The sequence below is a fragment of the Oreochromis aureus genome, linkage group 4, assembly GCF_013358895.1.
Source record: "Oreochromis aureus strain Israel breed Guangdong linkage group 4, ZZ_aureus, whole genome shotgun sequence".
In the NCBI taxonomy this organism is placed as follows: Eukaryota; Metazoa; Chordata; class Actinopteri; order Cichliformes; family Cichlidae; genus Oreochromis; species Oreochromis aureus.
Genome location: NC_052945.1, coordinates 33,939,606 through 33,955,928, shown reverse-complemented (window position 1 = coordinate 33,955,928; position 16,323 = coordinate 33,939,606). Strand labels below are relative to the sequence as shown.

The 16,323-nt window shown below is 40.3% G+C and overlaps 3 protein-coding genes across 10 annotated transcripts in view; all 3 read left to right on the top strand.

Moving 5' to 3' along the window:
- Positions 1-5,055, top strand: part of hoxb3a (homeobox B3a) — a 58,494-nt gene extending 53,439 nt beyond the window's left edge. For all 8 annotated transcript variants that reach the window (XM_039611100.1, XM_039611099.1, XM_039611103.1 and 5 more), the window contains one exon: positions 1,248-5,055. In XM_039611100.1, coding sequence (XP_039467034.1) covers positions 1,248-2,119 — 872 coding nt within the window. In that variant the 3' untranslated portion in view covers positions 2,120-5,055. The remainder of the gene's footprint in view (positions 1-1,247) is intronic.
- The window catches only part of hoxb1a (homeobox B1a), a 116,496-nt gene that overhangs the window by 76,056 nt on the left and 24,117 nt on the right, over positions 1-16,323 (top strand). The gene's annotated exons all lie outside the window — the stretch shown is intronic.
- On the top strand, positions 6,268-14,390 carry hoxb2a (homeobox B2a). The gene is made up of 2 exons (XM_031751829.2): positions 6,268-10,749; positions 12,078-14,390. Exons 1-2 carry the CDS (start codon positions 10,266-10,268, stop codon positions 12,902-12,904), a joined length of 1,311 nt encoding a protein of 436 aa, XP_031607689.2. The 5' UTR covers positions 6,268-10,265; the 3' UTR covers positions 12,905-14,390.

The following is a 16,323-nucleotide window of genomic DNA, read 5'->3' as shown; positions in this document are numbered from 1 at the left end:
CTGGATGATAAATTTGAATACCATCAGCATGTCTGATAACGGGAAAAGAACACAGTCATTGAGGCAGACAGATATGTTATTTCATTTGGTGGTTATCATTGAGAAAAAATGAATATGAGTGTGATAATCATATTCAAAAACATTTTAGCTGACCAGACAAAAAACTGAAAGGAGATTAGACTGCTTATCAATGAGAATTTCAAACAATCATTCAGAGAGTGTCACTGCTCCAGACTAGTTACTGCTCTCATCTTTCCATCTCTGTTTATAGAAATACCATAACAAAGAAAACATAACGAGTGACTGGATCTCGGTTTCCTTAAGCTGTACTGCATCAGCTGTTACTAATGAGAATGCACTGCTAGCATGCACATACAAACATTTATATCAGAGGCTGCTGCTCCACACATGCACACAAGGATGAGAGAGGTTATGTTGTTTTGAGCAACTGCATAACATAATCAAAAACTCAAGATAGAAAAAAAAGAGGTTGAAGCGATCGGATTACCCTGTGTTACTGTTTTAGTTTAACTACCAAGTACTACAGTTTTAAAAAAAAAAGCACTGCAGTTCCATGGAAACTTCTGAGCTAAAGAAAATAACTTTAGACTCAAGCTATTTCACTTTCATCATTAGTTGTCTCATAACTTCACTGGATCCACAAATGTACTTCCTGGGAGAGAAAATTATAGGAAACAGGTCTTTATCAAATATGCATGTGTTCAATCCCTTGTCTCTAAACAACTTTCTGTTTCTATTAGAATTCACTGTTATAATAACATAAATGAGATGAGAAGTTTGACTTTTCCTGGCAAGCAAATTGAAGTGAGTGCAGGTCAACCTCAGTTCCTGCTCACAAGTCCTTGTGCTGCAGCTGGTGTTGCTGTGGGGGGTTTGTCTTTCCAGCCAAGATGCAATTTAGCTTCTCTCGGCCAGCACTGGGGCCTCCACAGCTTAATAACTGCCACTGTTATGAAGTGTTGACAACTAATATCAAGGGATTTAGTCGGCCTGCTAGACCCCCCTCTGCTTTATTAAGAACCTGAATGCTTTTAATTTCCTTCAGCATGCAGCCTGATTATGTTATATTCTCTCTACCTTTCTCTCAGCTTTTACCTTCTTAAGATGCCAACATTTTTTTTCAATATCTTTGGTTTCTTGCCTTTCTTCCACTGTCACCTTGGTATTTTTCTGTGGGTGGCTATGCACTCATGTTTTCTCACCTTCACTTTTTGTTCTCTTGTCAGCATCAGGAGGAGCTGAGAGTGGCAGCAGCGGGGAGAAGAGTCCAACCGGTGGCTCATCAGCATCATCTAAGAGGGCTCGAACAGCATATACCAGTGCCCAGCTTGTTGAGCTGGAGAAGGAGTTCCATTTCAACCGGTACCTGTGCCGGCCACGACGCGTGGAAATGGCCAACCTGCTCAACCTGTCAGAACGCCAGATCAAGATCTGGTTCCAGAACCGACGCATGAAGTACAAGAAGGACCAGAAGAACAAGGGCCTGAGTTCCAGCTCTGGAGGGCCCTCACCAACAGGCTCTCCTCCTCTGCCCTTGCAGTCTTCTGCCAGCTTTCTCAATTCAATGCACCCAATGGGAGGGGGAGGTGGAGGAGGCAGCACAGGCTATGACGCGCCATCTCCACCATCCTTTGGCAAGCCCCACCAGGGAGTGTCTTACTCCATGTCCACTGCCTATTCAAATGTCCCCATGAAGGGCTGCCCCCCCCAGCAGAAGTATGGCACCCCAGAACAAGACTATGGTGATCCCCATCCCCACCACAGCCTAGTGCAGGCTAATAGTGCTGGCTATGGGACACCCACCAATATACAGGCCAGTCCAGTCTATGTGGGGGGTGCTAATTATGTGGAACCCATGCCTGGCTCAGGGCCTTCCATGTATGGGCTTAACCACCTCGGCCCCACCCCACCCCACCACCAAACCATGGACTACAATGGCGCAGGGCCCATGTCGGCTGCCAACCAGCACCATGTGGGTGGAGGGGGCCCCCCGGGTCCCTGTGACCCACCTACACACCCGACATACACCGAACTGTCGGCGCACCACACCTCGACTCAGGGCAGAATCCAGGAAGCACCCAAGCTCACTCACCTGTAGCAGGTTTGGAACAAAATGAAAATATACAAAAAAGTGAAGACCACATCAAACAAATCATGGCTCACAAACAGACTTACACATAGGGAGACTAGTGCTGCAGCAGGATAGCATGAGAGGCAAAAGAAGACTCACAGGGGCCGTCCAGTGGTTTGTCCTGAGCTCTGAAGTCACAAAGGGGAACAGCCAGTGTTGGGTAGTGTTCTGCTGCCGCCCTGTTTTCACTGCCTTCATAAAGAGCTCCACTAAATGTGATTAGGACGAGACCTTTCAGTTCTACCTTGAAACAGCAGGTAATTTAATTTAAAAAAAGGCAGCAGCATCGAGTATCACAGATGAACCCAAACTTCGCATGTTGTCAAATAACTTGATAAAAGACATATCGTGTATTATAATGCAAACTCTTTTTTAAAATAGATTTTTCAAACTTACTAAACTAACTAGCATAATTTCTATTGCTCTAACTTTATGTGCCACATACAGGGAATTAAGTAACACAAATTTTAAACCATATTGAATCATATTTGAACTTGGATTAAACATTTAACTTTTACTTTAGAGGTATAGTCATTTTCAAAATGAACCCATCTATACAGTATTCCACAGCCCCAGGGAAATGAGGTGTATTGTAGGAAGAGGTCAGGCGTACATTCAGTCCCCTTGCTTCTCTTTGCTGCTACAAAAAATTCATATCAAGGAGCTTGTCTTATGGCACTGGTGCAGAGACACATTGGCAGCTGTTTGGTATGACAGGATCCACGTTGAGCACCGTTGTATAGTCATTTGTCAGATTGAGACTCAAATGAAAACCACCATGTTCGCACAGAAAAAATTAGGAAGATTTGTTCAAAACAGCATAAAAAACCCCTAAAAATGTTGAATTTAAGACACTTAGCAATAAGTAAAACATTATTAAAACAACTATATTTTATAATTTAATATAATGCTTTCCCAGACTTTCCTATACAGGTCTCCTGATACTGTAAAAAATTGAGAACTTAGCTGTGCTTCTATTTTTAGCCTTTTAAATAGAAAGTGGGGTGAGGAGTGTGTGTGTATGTATGTTGGGCACGTGAGCATAGCAAATTCAGGAGTAGTTTAGCTACTGTGTACTAAAAGGACTCTTTTGGAGGTAGCATTTAGTCTAAAATTGTACTTTGATACTTAATAGGACACATATATGCACGCAGCTCTCCCCCTTCTAAATGAAATGGTTGAAATTTTAATGGCCAGTTAACAAGGTGGTTAGATTTATGGTGCTTTCTCTTCCCCTCCAGACAACACATGTTGTTGTCAGCCAAGTTGAGCTATGTGGAGGGCTCTGTCTCTATACCAGCTTGCGAGAGAGAGAGAAAAGAAGGAGACAGAGTGAAATTGAAAGCAGAAATATATAGCTGGAGCTGGCAGAACACATCTTCTTCCGCAAAAACCACTCGACGGTCACTGTCCCTTTCTGCCTCCTGCTGTATAACCATCTCAGACCCAGTCTTTACTAACCCACTGTCTCTTGTCTATGGCAGCAGCACATGGGTTCAGAAGGAGGCAAAATCTCCTACAATCCCCCACAGACTACCCCCCCACCCCCACCCCCTTTCCCAACCACATACACACACATTCATCACCACATGGACAGCCTACCTATCGCTCGAACAGGGTTTAAGAAGCTATGAGCTCAAATGCTAAAGTAGTCATCGACACACATCTGTGCTAAGCTACTTTAGCTAATCACACCTTCATGCACACACAGCAGTGCTAAGCTAGCAATGTTTCATCAACACACCTCCATAGCCAGGGTACGCCAGCTGTTGACACCTTCAAACAAACACATGAGAGGAGATGGAAGAGACATTTAAAATTCCTTATTTTAGCACATTATTGACACAGGGTAAATGCGAAAGAGCAGAGAATATTATTTATTTATGTTGAAGTATATCATTGCTGTCTCTCTCTTTCTCGCTCTCCCTTTCTCTCTCTTTATCACTTTGGAAGGGTTAACTTACAATAGCGGACACCGATGCATAAAAGTCCACACTTTCTCCTGTGTTGTTTTGTTCTCACATATCTTGACTTTTAACATGGATACAGGGTATATATTTGAACAAGAAATGCATGTCCCAGAAGTCAGAGCTGCTGTGTAAAACACATTTTTAAAACTACTGGGTTTATTTACTCGAACCATCAGTGAGTGCATTTGGTACAGCGCACACAGAGCCTTTACAGTGTGGAACAAACACAAGCAGTGTGCGCTCGACTCTCTCTAAACTTGCTGATGTTTAGTAAGTGAATCCCTGGTTTTGTTTTTAAAAGTGCATGATTTACACAAAAGCTTGTCACATCTGGGCATCATTGTTGCACTTAGAGTTTACATTTTGATGGTTAAAGGTAAAAAAAAAAAATAATAATAATGAAATCTTATTTTGAAGACGAAAGGCCCTCCAATCAAAGCGTCTTTTGCCAATGTGTGTTCAAGTGAACATTCATATAAAATATTTATTTGTTATAGCCAGTTTAAAAAAAAGACTTTCTGTTTTGTATGACTATTATTTATCCTTCATGTATTTATATTGAGAAAAAATACTGTACTTTTTTAGTATTTACCTGTTATGAAAGAAAAAAAAACATTGTTTCTTCTTGTCCATTGTACTAAAGTTACATTTTTTAGTTCTTGTATTTTAGAAGAAAATGAGTAGTTTTTATGTTCCTATATTGACCCTTGTACATAAATGTCTTGGCTTGTACAGGGGAAAAGGCAAGTGCGGGGATTGGTGAACCACCCATGCATAGTGGGAAAATATAGACTAACTATTAGATGGAAAAAAGAACAAGTCTTTTTGGAGAAAAAACAAGTTCTTCTTTTGTCCTTTGTAGCTCCTTTTTCTTTCACTGTTGAGAGAGTTGTCTGTTGAACAATTCTTTAATAAAATGTTATGTTATTCAGAGCTAGCCTCAGTGTTTTAAGAATCACAGGAATGTAAAGCTTGATTCATGCTGTTTTGGTAAAAAAAAAAAAGAAAAGAAAAAAAGACTGAAATGTCAGCATCAGATAATGTTAAAACAAGCAAAATACTACTATCACAGTAAAGGTATCAGCAGAGAATCCTGCTCCTCTTATTTTGATTATTACGGTAAAACAAATGCTGGATTTCCTTGGGTTAATATGAAATATAAAATTTACAAATAGGAGATTTGTTGCTAAGCTAAAGTCACAATTGCTATGATTATATAAATATGTAGAATATTGATTATCACAGCATATTCAGTATGATTGAAAATTCTTCATCCTACTAAAACCTTTAATGTCAAACAAGCAGTTAAAACACAAATCTTATAGATACTGACATGTGTGAAAGACATGCTTGTTATTTTACTTAAATAACGCAAACACAGTGCCTCAAAAATGTCAACACAAAAGAGGAATGGATTTTACTGGCTTTTTTCTAGATGTGCAGTATTTAGGAAAGGTGTCACATGAAATTAATATTCCAAGTAAATTTGCTTTCTAATTCACTTCATACAATCATTGTTTTTAGGTGCTTTTATAAAAGATGAACTCAGAATGTATTTATGATTAGCCTAGACTTTTTAGTTGGTTAAAGGCACTTTGTGTTGTATGTGTTAAGAGACACTGATATGAGTGTTTGTAACATTCCATACAACAAACAGTTTTTACTAAGGTTGGAGCAACAGTCCTGACCTTTTAATAGCTAAATCTTCACACAGTCTAAACAGCACTTTTGTTGCATTAGTTATAATCTCAATCAGTAAGAATTATAAGTTAAACATTAACCATCCCATCAGTCTTTCACTTGCATTCTGTAAGATTCCGTACTAAAAAGTACCAATTTTTAAATTAAATACATATGCATAAAAATACTCTTAAAGATGAAAGTAAAAACTGGAACTCAGAAACTCATAATAGGACTTGGTACTTGTTTCAAAAGCCTCTAGAGTGCATAATAGTGTCAAAAGGTTAAATCAGATTGAAAATTTGACTGTCAAATTTGATAGATAGTTAATATAGTATAGAATATATATAATATATATATATATATATATATAATATAGAAACAAATACTGCTCATAAGCCACACCTTAGGTGTGGCCGTGACTTAGTTCAAACAGCTTGTCTCTGATTCAGGACATGACACTGGGCTACTAGCCCTGACCTGACTCTGGTGCCAGTACTGAATACTGGGTCGGTGTGTGAGGATAAAGCATCACTGTCAGAAAACTTACAGAATTGTCCGAAAAAGAAAAGACCTTTAGCTTTCAGAAAACCTTCTCACTGCTTCTCTTTGCTGTACAAACTAAAGAGAAGAAGGGCTTTATTATCTGATACCACTGTAAAAATAGAAAATGTATGAATCACCACCTATTACTCTGCTATTTAGTTGTTGTCTGGTATTAATTGCTGGGATAGCAGCAGAAGCCATCCTTTTTGCTCATATCAGATGGTTTTAAGGTTGGGATTAATATTAAAGTACAAAAACTTTCCCTACAAAACCTGAAAAATAAGCACCAGATACTGTTCTAATGTGTTTTGAGTTTTTTTTTTTTCTTCTGGCAGCTGTTTTTTTTTTTCTGCGGGCTCAAAAAGTTGAATAAAAGAATGAGCACCAGTCCCTTCAGTCAGATGCATTTTCGTGTCATGATCAGTTAGCTGTCCTCTGGCAGTTTGGCTTCTGACACATGTTCAGCAGTGATTATTGTCACTAGTGGTGAAGAAAACATTCGGTTTTGGTGTGCTGAATCCAGTCATTACTAAAATGATGAAGATCACTTTATAGCAGGCAGGCAGTTGAGTGAAAAGTATTCAGTAGCCAGTTGTACAGGCCAAACAATTTGATTTATTTTGCCTCACTGCAGCTCTCCTTATGTATCAGTGTTTATCCAAATTAAGTAACAATTTGGCTTGATGCAGTACCAATACTAAGAATTCTCCATTCCTTTTATGTATGTATGCATATACTTATTTATTTAGTCTTGTTCTTACCAATTTTCCAAGGTGATGAAGAAATCTTTTGATATTAATTTAATGCCCCCAGCTTTAAATCAAAAGACAGATAAGGGCACTGACACCTCAGGATGTTAATCAGTCAGCAGAAAATACTGGCTAGTGTGCATCTGCACTAAAAATACTGAAATCCAGTGAGTAAAAACTCCAAACAACAGCTATAGGAACAATGAAGTTGACTAGGAGGTTGCCGGAGTTGGGCAGGCTATGTATACCCATAGAGGAATTTCAATATTTTCAACAAATCCTCTATTAGGCACTTTTTTTTTTTTTTTTTAGATTTGTGGCTGATATAATTCCTAATGCTTTGCTCTTTGAAGATTTCTCCTCTTGCATGCAGCTCAGCTATGTGTCAGCTGTGTGTTTATGACTAAAAAAGCCCCGAGGACTGCGCCTCGGCTCTATCACGTGATCGACCCCCACCCCTCTTCTCTCTCTGTCTCTCTCTCTCTCTCTTTTTCCCTCTAGCACCCGCGTGCTTGGAGGGCTGAGAGCCACATAAAACTTGAGACATAAATCAGACTCCCATAAATAATGGCCGCACTTCCCTTTACATCTCCGTTGGACTAACAGACAATAAAAACACCTATAAGCAGAGATTGGATCTAATTTATTGCCTCATAAAAACAGACGGAGAGCTCGGATCCGCTTTAGCAGCGCAGGCACTACTGAAAATCGTACAGTTATTAGTGTAGCACACAGCAACGTAAACACTCACACACTAGTTCGTGGGCTTCAAAAGATTCCAAGCGGAGAAATTTTTAGGTGTTTTGTTAGACAGAAGATGTGACAGAGCCGTTATCGTGTTATCATCCAGTATTAAACTATTTGACTACAGAAATGCTATACTGCAAATAGTATTTGTATAGTCATGATTGAATTAGAAGTGTGTTTACTGTAGTACTGGTAGTATTAAAAGAAGGAAAAGTACAACAACCTGGTCATTAGTGAACTATGAAAAATAAAGAACTGTTATTCGGTAACTTCTAACATATTGTCTTTTCTCACGTTACATATTTAACCAGAAATGGGGCTTTAGGCCAATCAAAATCTCAAATAATATTAATGAAAAACTGTATTTGAGATAAACAAATAAAATATTAATATTGTCAGTGGATTAACTAAAAATGCATTTTCATAATAATCAATTGATAAAACTAATCAAATAACCGATTGCCAAAAGCGTTATTAAAATAAAATAAAATAAAATAAAGTAAAATAAAATAAAATAAAATAAAATAAAATAAAATAAAATAAAATAAAATAAAATAAAATAAAATAAAAATTACACGTTCCCATCTTCAGTCGACCAATCCACGCTCTTCAGGTCTTTACTGGCATGTGGAAAAACGTTTTCTGCTCGCCACAAAATCTTCAAATAAACTCCCGATTCTTTATCAAAATTTAAAAAATATACATTTATATATATTATTAAAAAAATAATTAAATTAAAAAAGAGAGAGAATGAACGCTGCTCGCTCAGCAACTTGTGTCTGCTGTGTGGGCTTGTGTTTTCTGTGCCCCTCGGCCTACTCACTGCCTGCGCTCAATGGCGTTTCCTCCCACACACATTTCTGCCTTTTTGCTGCCTTTTTCTCTTTCTTAGAGCCTGGGAGTGAGGCAAAGCGACTTGGAATGAAACGAGGCAAGGGGGGGCGGGCGAGCTAAGAACTTTTCAGTCTTTTATTTCAGTCATATCTATAACACGTCGAATCGAGCTCCTAAAGGAAGAGAAGGAGTGAGGCTGGATTTTTCCTTGTTATTTAGGGAGAGAGAGAGAGGCTGCTGTCAGACTCTTTGCAGCTAGAGAAAGATTGATCACCGCACTTCGTTTTCTTCCACTCGGGGCTATTCGGGCCCTCCCCAAAATATCCCCAGCTAAACAAATGACCACTTCTTGATCTCTCGCAAAATCTACATGTACGTCCTGTTGAGTCTAAAGGGCGCTCTCACTTACAGTTACCATTTATACTGCTGCTGTATTCTTTTTATTATAAGAAGTAGCGGGAGGCCCGCAGCGCTCTCTCCTTTTTTCCCAGCTGGGTGAAGCGACCTCGCTGTGAACTCTCCCTCTCCCTCTGCGTAAACACGGTGAACATTTTAACACCGTGGAGAGAGGGTGGGAGAGGAACCGTGGTATCTTGCAAGAAGACTTTTGGAGCCTCTCTGAAAAGGTTATTTTAGGGTAAGATTATATTTAGACCTTGTTTAAAGTTTCCTCCCCTCTCATACACACCTTTACGTAAACGTGATATCTATTAGATATAAAAATCGCACACTTACACATCAGTAGGCTCCCCTCACTGTCTGTCCTCAAATCTAAGCTATGCTCTTGTAAACTGTTCCCTCTGCACTACTGCTGAGCAGAAATCTCCATCGTCCACTCCTCGTGCGCTGCTGCGCCATCTAAAAAATTCTCAGAATGTTCTAAGCGTGACATTTCCACCCTCTGTCACACCTTCTAAGATTAATGAGCAGCGCGTTGTAAACAGGAGACATATTGTAGACGGTGCTGGCCGGCTCCATACACCTAACCGTCACCACATCACCCAGAAGACGGGGACAACATGCTCAAGAAGAGGATGCTCTATTGTTTGTGCAGCATCACCGGGCCTGGATGCGCCGGCCAGTCGCCCACTGCGCACATGGCGAATGGCCACCGCATCGTTTTTTCACGCCCTGTTAAAACACAACAATGGCAGCTACCCTGCGAAGTAGTATCCTGACACGACATTTGATGGAAAAAAAATAATAATGCTGCTTCCCACAGCCATCACAGCCGCCTGGCCTGGGTCCATGATTGGCTGATTTGGATCATGTGACCAGGAACTGGCTGCAATTTCCCCCATAGTTCTTCAGTTTAGACTACCCAGGTCCCCACACGCTAGTAATATCACCAATATACACAATTATTATATAGCCACGGTGTTTACGCCATTGCGGTCGGGAACCTACATTTTCGTGCGTTTTTTTTTTCAGTTGATTTTTTTTGTGAAACCATAGTGTGTTGCGTGCGTGTGCAAGGGTGCGTGCGTGTATGTGTTTTTGTTGTTGTTTCTTCTTATTTTTATTTTTGGGGAAGGGGCTGTTCGGAGGGTATCGCCGTTTCGGGGTAAAAGCCCGTTTGAGGGAGCTATGAATTTTGAATTTGAGAGGGAGATTGGTTTCATAAACAGCCAGCCGTCCCTAGCAGAGTGCCTGACGTCCTTCCCCGCCGTCCTGGAGTCATTTCAAACTTCATCAATCAAGGAGTCGACAGTAATTCCGCCTCCCTTTGAGCACACCATCCCCAGCTTCAACCCCTGCACAGCCAGCCAGCCGAGACCAGCTGCGAGAAGCCAGCAGAACCGGAGAGCCTCCGCCACTAATGGCCTCCAGACGCATCACGGAGCCGCCCAGCAGCCATACACGACCGGCCATGCCCCCGCCCCGGCCACGGTCACCCCGACCGGCCCGATTGCCCACGAGTTCCCCTGGATGAAGGAGAAGAAATCATACAAGAAGTGCCCTAAGCCAGGGAGCAACTCCAGCGGTACCGGATCCATCATCCCCCCCGCCTCATCCTCCCCGTCGTCAACTGCCTCTGGGTACGCTTCGGCGGGCATCGAGTCACCCACAGGTCGGTATGGTGGGATGCCGGGTAACAGCATGTATAGCTGCGTGCATGTGTGTGGTAGTGAGTAAGAGAGTGTGCAGCATGTTCTGTTATTTTGTACTGGCATCACATTTCCAACAGTTATTACACGCTACGTGGATATACTTGAACGACATTGTCTTTTTCCCCATCCGTGTGTGTGTGTGTGTTTGTGTGTGTTTTGTGCAGCGCTGTGTCAACAGGGAAGCCATATCTAGACCACTGCATTATGCTGCAGTGCTTTGCACACTCTTTCATCATGCATTAAACAACCCATTAACGTCTTACAGATGATCCTTGTCAGTGCGGATCAATACGTGCACGCCAGCCATACTGAGGGCAGATCTTTTACATAGGCACTAAATAATTTCAGAACTTTCGAGAATCGAAAATGTATAAATTCCATGTGAAATTATTTGTCTTGCGTAAAAACACACACAAGGGAGTTTTTTTCTCTTTTTTAAAAAATTTCATGTTCATCGCTTATATATTTGCTATAGCCTATATCGCTTTCAACCTTCTTGTGCAGTAGTAGCAGCATGGTCACGTTATTATAGATTCATAACACAACTGAGAATGTCGCCATGTTGGATGGAGGTGGGAAAAAATAATGGCGAGATGAGGACAAAATACGTTTGGGTGTGGAGGTGGTGGTGGGGGGTGTAGGTTTCGTCCCCACAGGAAACACACTGCACACTATCTGATTTTGTGTGATGCAGGTTATTTCTGTCTCTCACACTGAACTCTCTAACAGTCAATGCATTTTTCAAAATAAATACATAAATTTGCAAATAAATAAGTAAGCAAACAAACAAACAAATCGATGAAATAATGAAAGAAAGAAATTCCAGTTTTCCATTCTTATTCCCACACATTTAGAAATCTACCTCGTATCATTTTAATGTGAATTTCTCGGCCAATTTCCTGGCTTCTTTTCTGAAGTATGAAAAAATCAAATCGAGCTTTCAGTTGTGTTTCTGACAGATACCGCTACATTCGTTTCAAAAAACGTTCCCACATTTCCACACGCATTTCCTTCTAGCTCCGTGATTTATTCGTGTTCCTCTCTGATCACAGAATGCAGAATCTCATAGCCCTCGCTGATTTACAGGATTGATGACATAGTTATCTTTCACTCTTCTGAGTGATGGCTGCTACTATAAGTGGAAGGTATATTTTTAAAATATTAGTATTAGTTCTTTTTTATTACAGGCGAAGAGCCAAGGTGAGATCGGCGGCGAAGTAGCATATTTCTTGCAGGAAAAAAATTTATAAATATATTCGTGGTTTCATTTGTCTTTGTTCCTGTCCAGACCCGAGTCAGGCGGGCCTAGACGCTGGAGGAGCAGGCTCCCGCCGGCTGCGCACCGCCTACACCAACACGCAGCTGCTGGAGCTGGAGAAAGAGTTCCACTTCAACAAGTACCTGTGCCGGCCCAGGAGAGTAGAGATTGCCGCCCTGTTGGATCTAACAGAACGGCAGGTGAAAGTTTGGTTCCAAAACCGGCGGATGAAACACAAGCGGCAAAACACGCACCACCGGGACGGGAGCGGAGGAAGCCATGAATCCAGCGACACGGGAGGCTTTGAGCCGCTCGAAGGCGCTGACGCCTCCTCTCCGTATTCAAGCCAGCCGCTGGAAGCATCTGGCACAGGGGAGACTGCCTCGGAGGGAGAGCCGGGGGGCGGCAATCCATCTTCGGCCGCCTACGCGAATGACAGCGGGGACAATGCACAGCCCACACTAGAGGAGGGAGGCCGTTTGAGTATCCCCGAGCGGTCACCGCTGTTTACGGCATCGGGGTGCTCTGACTCTGCGGCGGCTCGTCACTCTCCGCCGGCGTTGGCGGTCACCAACTCTGCTGACAACCCGGGCCTGATGCAGCTGAGAGAATCCGTGCCTGGATTAACAGCAGCTCCCGAGCACCAGAACTCCTCAATTACACCCACAGCTTCATCTGCTCCTTCTGCCGTGTCTTCATCGTCTACCCTACCAGACATCACCTTCTTCGCCGGGGACGCCTGCCTGTCACCCAGCCTGCAGAGCACCCTGGACAGCCCTGTGGATTTCTCAGAAGAGGACATCGATCTGTTCACAAGCACACTGTGCACCATAGACCTGCAGCACCTCAACTTCTGAGACCTCAACACAAACTAAAAGTAGGGTTAAATAAAAGCGAGTGGGGCAGTGGGCAGAGGGGCCTGCGTTTATGAGAAATCCAGCAGAGGACACAACACTTATATAAAACAGAAATAAAAGAATATTAAAGCTTTTCGGCAACATTCCTGAAACTTTTCTCAATTAAAAAAAAATGTTTGTTTGTTTTTTACATATTCTTCTTGCTTTTTTGGAGGGCAGAATAGTTTCAAAGAAAGCCAATTCATTTTTCACTTTAAAACATCGAAAGGATTTTTTCCCCCTCCTTTGAAAATATGACAATATGTGGATGTATTTTTTGTACTGACTTTCTCGGTTTGGAATTTTATTATTTTTTTTATTATTTATTTATTTCTTTTTTTAGGGGGGGGAGTAAATCAATCCTTATGAGTTTGTGGATTTATTTCCTCTAGTTCATCCTGGTGCAGCTTCATGGATTCTTAAAAGCTTCTCAGGAACTGTTCACGGAGTCTGTAGGCGCAGATATCTGGACCGTTTTGACAAAATCCAAATGGAACAATGAATGAATGAGTTCTCTCTTTGAACGGCACGACGCAGAGAGAGGGAAGCCCTGCTGATGACCGGAGGTTTAAACACTAGTTTATTTATTGAGATTGTTTAATAGTGAAAATTCAAATTATTTATTGTACATATATTTTCATAGTGGAATAACAATAATAATAAAAACACAAACATTTATATTGTGCCCCATGTTTTTTATAGTCTCTGAATTTATAAATTAGCACAATTACGTGTGTAACTCTAACACATACTATGGATTAATTTATTTGACACCACTAAATAGGCTAGAACGTTTTTATACCAACAGCCTACAAAATTATTTTTTTACAACACATTTTTTTTTTACTTGACTTGATTTATTGCAACTATTTTTAATTATTTGTATTTTTATATATAAAGCCTATATACTTGCTGTGTTTTTTGCACGGATACTTTATACATTATAACCACCTCCAAAGCAATTGAATCCAATACACTTTTCAAATTTCTCATTTCAATTCCAGCTTCAATTTATTTATTTTTTATTAGATAAGGATTAAATAATTGACCTGTTAAAATTCCTAAAATGCTTGTTTAGTTTTTCCACCTTAAAGACTATAGCCTAGGAAACTATGTATAGCTAGTGTGTTTACATGGAGATAACCTTGATAAATGGGAACAAAATAACACATTTTCCGCAGCTGCTTGCCTTCATCAGATGTTAGCTCAGCACGGCTAGCTCTCTGAGTACAAGCTAAGGGTTAGCATAGCGTGGCCCTCCTCCTCCACCACCACCACCAGCAGCAGCTATTACAAAGTAGCAAGGACAGCAGTGCTAAAAAACAATGTAGCCTTTTTACTGACAGTGAGTGGAAGAATAGCAAGGCTCACCTGCTGCTGAAGTATGTAAACATGGAAGTTAATCCCTGATTGGCGTCCCTTTATTAAAATGTGAATGTGAAGTTAACCATGAGTGTGTCTGCCATTAGTGTGTGCGTGATTGCAAAGCTGCTCCTCCTCCCGCGGAGTCAAAATGGCGCTGAAGACAAAGCAGGATGTGAACAATAAGCAGTAGCAGCCATTACAGGATGATCAGCTCAGTGTGACAGTCAGGATGTTTGTGTGAGGACAGCGAGCAGAAAGGACAGAAGAAACATTTTATATTTATTTTAACACAGGATTATGGTTGACTGTCCCAATCTTATAAGGAAAAAAAGTAGAGTATAAGATCATAATGGCAAGAAAATAAAAAAAGCTTAATAATTATTTGAGTGTAGAAAACAAAGCATATCATACATACATTACATACATACACGCACACACACACACACACACACACATATGTATGTATATATATATATATATATATATATATATATATATATATATATATATATATATATATATATATATATGAATCATGCAATGAGATAATTCACCATAAAAATAACAGGAAATGGGTCTGGTATAGTGTGTAACTGTCAGCAAAAAGACAACACTGTTTTCACAGTGTCTTAGTAATGATAAAATAAACAGAGACAGAAGCAAGTGAAGTCTATGCATGTAAGTACAAGTTGTAAAATGGATAGAGGTATAGGTGTGATTCCCATGGAAACCAGCACGTACAACAAACACCATTCTTCTAAAAATAGTGTTGGGTGAAGACACTGACACTGGTATCAAAATGTTCTGCATTTGGATATAAACTGGTTATCAGCTATCCAAATTGTTCTTAAAACTCTGCTGAATGGCATACTGATCTGAGCAGCAAATGTGTTTTCACTTTTTGTAATCCCAAACTACAGTGTCACACGCTGAAATTATGAGGGGGAAGATGTAGGGATTATTACAATGTCGTTACACAGTCAACATCCACCTCAACATCACCACATCCAAACATCATATCCTTTATTTTTAAATTAAAGGAAAAGTCTCAGTTAAGGAATCTGACACTTATATAGCACTTTTTATTCTAACTGTGCACTCAAATTGTTCTTTTCTTTTTAAAAAAAATTATTAATATTTAATTAAAGATTTATTGGCTAACATCATTCCATTCCAACAGCACTCCATTAGAGCCTTACCTAGATAAATATAAACACCTTTACAAAAGTCTCCCTTCTTCTTTCATTCAGTTCCAGTATGCTGTTACTTTGCAAAGAGTTTGTCTATATAATATCCGCCCAGATGCATTGGTTTAGATTATAGAAGAATCAGACACTGCAGCCATGCTTCAAATTACAATTTATAACAAATTATCCCAAAATACAGATGTTTAGAATGTGCAGAACATTTTGGACATAGGAACATATCCTGTGTGTCTGTGTGTGTGTAAACAGATGACACATGCACATTTTAGCAGGTTACCTGACAAACAGACAGAAGCAGCTTAATAGATGTACTGACCATTACAGTCCATAGTTCTTATCTGATCATACTGAACTCTCAAGTCCTTTTGAACCTGCATAGAAATCCACAGGAATGCAGGAAAATTTAATTTCAAATGCTCAGAAATTGCCCAGAGCAGAACATCTACACTCCTACATGTGTCACCACTAATACCCAAACACAGTTCCATGCCTGTGCCCTGCAGCAGCACGTAGGAAGAAACACTTGTGGCTCCAGAATAGAGCCATGAGGAACATGACTGATTGAAGGCACTGTGAGTTTAATTTGACTGCTTTGCTGTTTTAAACAAACTCTTTTAATAGCAATGCTAAAAATTGTCCTATATTGCTTAAGACACTCGGGTAGAATTCATATTGTTTAATTTAAAGCTTTGTTAAAAGCTTTTTGATTGAGCAACTGCTTAACCCTCTGAGGTCTAGAAGCACTGTCATCTATAATGACTCCAACCCCAACTCTAAACATATCCCTAGGAAATCAGAAAAAAATTAAAT

Coding starts and splice junctions, on each gene's coding strand:
- hoxb2a (XM_031751829.2), top strand. CDS start 10,266: ATGAATTTTGAATTTGAGAGGGAGATTGGTTTCATAAACAGCCAGCCG. Junction 10,750..12,077: donor GGGCATCGAGTCACCCACAG/GTCGGTATGGTG, acceptor GTTCCTGTCCAG/ACCCGAGTCAGGCGGGCCTA.